This window comes from Belonocnema kinseyi, chromosome 8, assembly GCF_010883055.1.
Source record: "Belonocnema kinseyi isolate 2016_QV_RU_SX_M_011 chromosome 8, B_treatae_v1, whole genome shotgun sequence".
In the NCBI taxonomy this organism is placed as follows: domain Eukaryota; kingdom Metazoa; phylum Arthropoda; class Insecta; order Hymenoptera; family Cynipidae; genus Belonocnema; species Belonocnema kinseyi.
Genome location: NC_046664.1, coordinates 87,480,370 through 87,488,489, shown reverse-complemented (window position 1 = coordinate 87,488,489; position 8,120 = coordinate 87,480,370). Strand labels below are relative to the sequence as shown.

Here is an 8,120-nt window from a genome sequence, read left to right as displayed (position 1 = left end):
TAGGTAGGAGCCACCAGCGGCCTGTTAATAACAGCAAGAATGAACGGCGCAATACACAGATGCCGCTGGCGGCTAGAGGTCCCTTTGTGTTTTATTACAAACGATACGTCAGCCCACGATGTATGGGCCGCTTTTATCTGCGGCCTATTATTGATGTGCTACATTGTCTGCGCTGACTCGCAAGACTGGCATGAGCCAGTCTTGACCCATCCAGTGATAAAGCGACAAAGATTCACGCATGACCATGACAAGCCTTGATGTTTGTACTCCAATGTTATCCTATCCTCTAGAGTCTCTAGACAGGTTCCTCCTTTTCAAGTCGATGTCAAGATGAAGGATAAACACGGTGATATATAATTGATAGATTGGACTTGAACAATCAAAAACTTGATGATCCTACGTTATTAGCCATTTCAAATGAATTCCCATTACATTAAATTAGTAGTTCTGTCGGCAAGACTATTCCATTATTAGACAAAGTGGGTGAAAGATAAATATACTGCTAATGATATACCTTTCAGCAGTCTCGAAAGAGATTAATTATCTCATATGTGTAAATTAAACACCTGTCTACAAATAACTATATGCTATCCTAATATTGAAGTACTAAACGTGCAATGACAAAAAAAATAATAATTTTCTTCATTAATAAAAAAAAGGCAAAAGAATTAATGCAATTCTATGCTGGACTTGCAATCGCGAGTTTCGCGTCGGATCTCTCGGAAGGTAAACCTCTCGCAGAACCGAACTTGACGTAGGCTCTCAACAGCATTGTATGCAAATCTGGAAATAAATAACGATTGGACACACTATGACGGCTGTGATAAATGCGGACAGAAAGAAAAATGAGACGATAAAAACCAAGTATCAGTTATGAAAGTCACGCGGCAGGCACCGAAGGTATACGTGAGTTTGTCATTAGGCACGACACGTTACTAATTGAGATTCAGCGGTGCGCGCGAAGGTCCGAAATAACACGAATTCCAATCTGAAGAATGGCTGAGCGAAATATGGGTAGCCATTCATCGTCGCAGTAAAATCGCCGAATATTTCATTCTGCTGAGCTAGCTGAGTCGCCGCCGTCGCGGCGACGAGGAAAAGGAGCGAGAAAAGATGTATAAGAAACTGGAGAAGGAACGAGTAGAACTCCTACCCTTAGGAGTAGAAAACCCTCTAGCATCTAGCACACTCGCTCCTTCTTTCTCACCCTCGTTCGCTTCTAGACTGCAGATTTATGCGACCCGCCTTGCAGCACTGATATCCGAGAACTCACGACCGCTCGGCTCGTAATGAAAGAAATAAATTTACTCTGGTGCCCCGGGGATTGGGTCCCGCACACACAAATCCAGAGCCTCAAGAACCGGCGAGGCGCGAGCTAAAAGTCTTCCCGTTTCACGTGTTCCTCGCAGGAGACATCAGTACCATTTTACACGCAAACGCCCACGTTAACCTTCTTATCACCCTATCCGCAAACTGAAATAATCGCAAGTTATGGACGCATTATGGATGAGGACAAGGAATAATGGAAATAGAACTTAGGTCAAGTCAGATAAATTTTCAAGTGAAATTTTATGATTCTACAAACATGTTTATTAAAGCAGTATGGAAACTCAACGATATATTTACAAGTCTTATTTACAGGATGAATGACATATTTTAACGCTATGCGTGCAACATTGCGTTTAGCCGCATAAATCGACGCTGCTGGACAAAGTAATTTCTGTGATTGCATAATCGTGTTAGCTCAGAGAAAAACATTCAGTGATTTAGAATCGAAAGAAATGGTACTCTTTACATTAAGTTGCAATACAATTAGCAAAAGAATAAATTCCTTCAATTTAGACAGACACTTGCAGTCGAATTTATCCCGAAACGAAGATACTTTCAAACACCTCTTCGAAAAAATAATACAATATCACAGTTACATATGGACAGCGTTTCTGTCTCTAAAAGTTTCTCAAACTTTTTGAGGCGACAGTCGTCATTACCGCCGTTGTTATCTCGTTAATACCTCGTCACAGACGTACGCGCCGTACGTTTCATTTTGATGATCCATAAAACTCTTTGCTTGTCAAACAAGGAAGGAAAAATACAGTATTGCATTTAAACCGGACTCACGTCAACGCGAGATTGCAGGATAATTTATACCGAACGGACAATTGTGAAGCGAGTAGTACGGTAGTAGAATACTGATCATAAATCGCTCAAATTTTAATGGGCTTGTAATTCAGAACACAGACACGCCACACAAGAGTAGTCTCGCAACGCGCGACGTTATGTCGAGATATGCCACCAACTTGCAGTAATTATTATTTTCATATATAAATTTTTTCTTTTAAATAGAATCCTATTTTACAAACACGCCCACGGCGTTCTATGTACACATAAAGACAGTCTCTGTAACGGGACGTCTTGGTCCCTTTCTCGTTCCGTCGGAAGACACACCTTACACCTTACTGATGAACAGCCGCGCCGATTCGTTGACCATAAATTGCATAAGGCGAGTAATATGGTCCTAAAGCATTAAATGCACTGTAGGGTGATGCCGCAAGCGAAGCAGGAAGTGGTCCAGTCGGTGGTTTCCCGTATGGATGATATCTCGCACTGAGCGGACTCAGAGAAGGTGCCGGGTAAGCTCCACCAGCTGCACGGTGAAGAGCAGCCGACGGCGAGAGTAACGGGTGTCCGTGAGGTGAACCGAGAAGGGCAGCAGATGCCGCATGTTCACTACCTGCCAAACTCGTGTGGCTCCGAAGATGCTGCAGAAGTTCCTCGGAGGTGTTGAACCGCTTACCGCAGTAGGACTCTCCAGCGATCCAGTTGCACACATAAGGTCTTCCGCCTCCAAGCGACGACGGATAGCTCATGGACGGTGGTGGCATGGGTCCCAAAGATGAGAGGGCCATGGCGAGGCCGTACTTCTGATGATCGCACTGTGTGCATCCACTAGGACAGGAACCAGCGCCCATCATCATCTGCGCATTGTGCATGCTGTACTGGCATCCGGTGCAGTAAGGATCCTTGCAGACTGGAACCAAAGCCTCACCACCAGCTGGAGTTTTGACACGAGCATAACTCAGATACGGGTTGTTGTTAGCTGGAGCAGATGTAGGGTACCCAAGAAGAGCTGCAGTGGCTGCATGATGATGGGAGAACGGCGAAGCTCCTGCAAAAGGTGGCCTGAATGCAGGATTTTCCGCAAGACCTGGTGGACAGCAGAGAGGATTTCCACCGTAACTGGGAAGACCAGATTTATAAGCACCCAGGTCTTTCGAGTGTCCACCAGAAAGGATCTCCATTCCGGATCTGATGATGGGACTCGCACCGTTGTTTCTTGGCGAAGCACTCATTTTTTCGCGATCTGCGGGTGTTCTACGATCACTATTCGAGCTTGTCGTAGTAGAGTTTGTATTGCTCGTAGATGTTGGCGCGTGACTCGAGGGGGAGGTAGATTTTCTTCCCACGGGCGTTCGACTACCCGACGATTTTTTATCAGAGCTCATATCACTCGCACTGACACTATCCTGACCACTAACACTGTGCACACTAGCCTTCGAGGTTGGTCTACCGTCATCCGAAGATTTTTTGGACACTACATTTGTTTCATAAGGCTTGAAAGCGAGCGGCTTCGATTCCGAAGGGCTGCTGCGGGTGCGCTCCAATTTTGCCGCCGGCGGTGATCTCGCGTTCAACGATGCAGATGAGCCTTTTGACGGTTTATCCAGGGGAGAAATCAAGGGTTTCGATGGAGAATCTGCTCCAATCTGACTACACGTCTGTGCCAGTAGAGCCAACGGACTCTTCTTCGCATCCAACTGTAAAGAAAAAGACATTTTCATCAGACACGAACTCATAAAATTTTTGAAGAAAAATTTGATTTTTTCTTTCTTTTTAACTACGTTTATCTAAAATTCGAAAAAAAAGCAAAAACAGTAATAGTCTTCACAAAAAACAAACTGAAATGCAGGTTCTCAAGGTGCGCAAAGTACAGTTTGTCTCATTTTCTAACAAGTAGGAAATTAAATTTCAATTTGAATGAAAGATTTTCATTTAATGTAGTTTTATCTAAACTCTTAGTAAATTGAAACTTCATTTTCTTAAATTATACAAATGTAATGAAATTATTACTTTCCGCAAACGGGAAGAAACCCTCGAAACCGTATGGGCAATAACTGTTCTCAAGAATAATGATTTGATTGTCGACACTGCTGGACAGTGTCTCATGATAAAGAAATAATATAAGAAAATATGAGGAAAGTACTAACCGTAGTTGGAAGCGGAGAAAGATAATCCGGTTGGAGGTACTGATTGTGTCCAGTGGTAAGCATGCCGCCTTCCTCAAGCACAACCATTTGGTAAAACACTTTAAGCTGTTCACAACACCAGAGTAAAAGCACTAATCACAAAACTGTATGCAGGGTCTTGACACTCCAGACTTCACGTGAACGAATGCTGTAAGCTGAGTCGAGGATCAATAAAACCACGCGTACCGAACGAAATCCAGGGGAATAATGACAGCCGCGTAGAGACTTTCAGCTTTGAGAGCTGCGGTGACGGTGGCGACATCAGCGTCGTTCGTGCGAACTAGGAAATAACCTGTCCGCCGGGAGTGGGGCAGCGAAGTAAGGGAGGGGGCACGGTTGGTTCTGTGGTGTGGGGAGGCATTCTAATTCAACACGCCACCCATGATGTTGGCCCGACGATGACAGCTCCCATCTCGGCTTTGATATTTCACCGCTTTTACAGCCCAGCCCTCTCACCCCTCACCATGGCGCACCCCACCAACTCTCGGAACCGTCCGGTTCCCCTCACCACCCCAGCAACCCGATATTTTATACCGTGAAACCTGTCTGTCTCTCCGGGGCCAGCCCAGCTTAATAAGCAGCTTTCAAAATAGAAATGTAATGGGCCAACGGTAGGGATGGCGGGTGATTGATTGCTCGACGAGGAGACTTACCGACTGCCACGAGTAACGAATGACAGCCACTTAAGCGCTGTTTGCCTACAATTTCATGAAAGTGTTTTAATTATCACAGACGTCGCCCCGTACGACTTGCCTATACATTGTAAAAAAATATCTTGGCCTTTACCACTTCTTGACAATGCTCACTTCCGGCTTGTGTTCTAGATCGATTCGATCAATCAACACATGAAACAAGGCTACTTTGACCTTCGCACGGTGCTTATTAATTGAGCTGTTGCGTGTGAAAGTCCCATTAATCGTAGTTTCTAACACTTGACAGGAGTGGAACTTTTTCTGATTACTCGAGAACAAAGTTGGATAATTACTGTATCTTGTTAGGCTGAGATACGTTATCGAGCTTTATGAAAGTTTATAAATTATGAATATTATATATGCAGTTTTCCAGTTCTAATATAGATGTACATATTAAGTTTAAAATGATTTCGGGACACTGGGAAAATTTCGAATATAACCCCCCGAATTTTGCAGATGAAGTTGCTTATTTTAGGAGGAAACATTTATTTTCATATAAAATTGTGAATATTTACTTTATTTAGGAAAAATTATAATTTTTAAAGTAATATTGCCATTATCCATGGTAATTTCTAATTCAAAATGCTCTAAAAATAGTTAAGATAAGGAGACTTCATGAAAATAAGGAAATAAATTATTCTTCTTAATAAAATTAATGTGGGTAATATCTCAAATTCAGTTTTCAAAACACCTTAAATTCCTAACAACTAAAGTAAAACTATTGCATTTGATTCAAAATAGATGGATTTGCAATCAGGAAGATTTCATTTCTGCTTAAAAATACGAAGTTTCAAAAAAATAAATGAATCATCGACTAAAAAATGGGATTTTCAACCAAATGTTTGAATTCTCACCTAAATAAACGAATTTTCAACAAAAATGATGAATCATCAAACACGAAAAAAGCATGTTTAATAAAGTAGTTAAACTTTTGACAGATATTTGCACATTCAACCAAACACGATAATATCTCAAAAAATATATGAATATTTGATATTTAAACAGAAAAAGATATTAGTTTTACATCCAAAACAGTTAAATTGAACAAAAACAAAAAATAACAGCAAAATAGTTGAAGCCTCAACTTTCAACTAAAACTTTCAAACTAAAAAGACGAATTTTTAATCAAACGGATTAATTTTCAACCAAGTCTTTGTAGTCTTGTATCCAAGAATTTATGAATTGTAGAAGTTATGTACATATCACATGTTTGTGTAACATTATTAGATCACTGATCAATAATTTAAAAAATAGCAGATGAGATTGCTACAAAGTGCAAGAGAGATAAGTTATAAGGAGATAAAATCACCTTCCAGGAATTTGAAACTCGCACTATGTTTGCGAAATGACTTTCAATTATTGTAAACAACTGGGAATAAACGAGAAGCAATCGTGGCGGTCTAACTCTCTTTATAGGGAACAATTAAAACAAATTATGATTATATCCAAACCGCGGCACGTAGAATGTCGCATACCTTGACTGAACAATAATTAGCAGGGAGCTCTGCCTTTGGGGAATGTCATGAAATACAGAGCGTATCTGAGAAACAGAACGGAATGCAACTGCAATTTAAACTGTAACTCGTTATCTTTCTTGCGGTACTTAAGATACTGATCGGATGATAGGCGCATTTCGAGGAGCAAATATTTTTTATAATTTGAAAATAATATCCTTGTACGTATACTTCCGGTCGCCTGAACTGGCCAAAAAGATAAAAGAAAGAGAACTGAATGCCATTTCGTTTACGGAACAAGAATTTCATCACGCCTCCATCAGGATCGTGTTCCCGTATACCTACATCCATTTTTGAAACCGAAAACTTTTCTACCGTTTAGCTTGGAGCGCAGATATGGTGCCGCTAACAACATAACGCCAAACCCCTCTGACGTCTCGACGCTGACGGATGAGTTTACAGCTAATATGGTGTGCTTTGAAGTTCGCCGACCGGCTGTCCAACATTTTGGGCAGATTTCAGATGTAAAGGCTCGTCAGAAAACCGACAAAGTATCAACCAAGCCATTGACACGAATGCGAAATTGTAAACAAAGTGTCAGTCAGACAGACATATGCTAAAATTAATTGCTTTCAGTGATGACACGATTTTCCAGAAACAGCCTTATCAGATGACAGAACGTCTGCGCGGGATGATTTATTTGTTCCTTTCGAGATCACTTACTTCCTGGACTAGTTTACATAATGCTTAACACGTAAATGACACATTACCCTGGAAAATTTCACAATCATCAAAAAAGTAGAGATCTTCTGAAAGACAAAGTCAAGTTGCAGTATATTCCATATTAATTGATTTCAATATAGTAGACAATTAAGACATGCTTTGCCAGTTGTGAGATGACCACCAAACGATACAGTATACAAAATTTTAAAAAAAATTTATGTGGTTGGTTGGAGGGGTTTCCCATCGCTGAATTTCAAGTTTCAAATAGTGTCCCCTGGAACTTGTTCAGATTTCGAACGCTTTATTCTTTCAAGTGTCAGCAAAAAAATCTTGGGACAATTTTCTAGCTATTGTCCATGGTTCATCCAGGAAAAAATTTCTGAAGTTATAATTCTTCTGTAACAGTACTTAAGTAAAGCAGTAAATGATTCGGAAAGGACAGTCTGAATATTGGCAATATAGTTATATAGTTTTATAGCATCCTGGTCCTGTGGATTGGTTGTAGCAGGATCATAATTTTAAGTTCAATCGCCATGAACAATATATGTATTGTCAAACTTATCTTCAATTTCAGGGTGATAATAATTACAAAACGGCCTTCCTAATAAATATTTGACATGGTATCGTTCAAATTATGGATTTACAATGTCGTAGGTCCTATTCTATATCAGGGTAAATCAATAAAATAATCATTTAGCGATAACCATAATAAAGTTTATAACTTTCAGTTTTTCCAATAATAAATTTCAGGATCTTTTTAGGAGTAGAGCATAATTTAACATAAGATGAGTCTAGAGTCTAGACTTTTCCATCTGAAAAGACGCAATTTTTTTAATTTGTAAATTGCAATAAAATGTTTAATTATCAATAATCATCCCATGATGCAAATTGAGAAATCTGTATATGATTTTCAATTGGCAACATGCCATTTCAAACACATTCAGTAT

The 8,120-nt window shown here is 40.3% G+C and overlaps 1 protein-coding gene across 1 annotated transcript; it reads right to left on the bottom strand.

Annotated features, from left to right (window-relative positions):
* Positions 1–1,567: 1,567 nt before the first annotated feature.
* On the bottom strand, positions 1,568–4,664 carry LOC117178082 (zinc finger protein Noc). Its single transcript, XM_033369314.1, has 2 exons — positions 4,266–4,664; positions 1,568–3,815 (listed from the first exon to the last, which is right to left on the bottom strand). Exons 1-2 carry the CDS (start codon positions 4,350–4,352, stop codon positions 2,454–2,456), a joined length of 1,449 nt encoding a protein of 482 aa, XP_033225205.1. The 5' UTR covers positions 4,353–4,664; the 3' UTR covers positions 1,568–2,453.
* Positions 4,665–8,120: the final 3,456 nt, after the last annotated feature.

Excerpts from the sequence above, each read along its gene's own strand:
- LOC117178082 (XM_033369314.1), bottom strand. The coding sequence starts at position 4,352 with ATGGTTGTGCTTGAGGAAGGCGGCATGCTTACCACTGGACACAATCAG. Across the intron at positions 3,816-4,265 it reads TTTCTCCGCTTCCAACTACG|TTGGATGCGAAGAAGAGTCC; the intron begins GTTAGTACTTTC and ends TTTTCTTTACAG.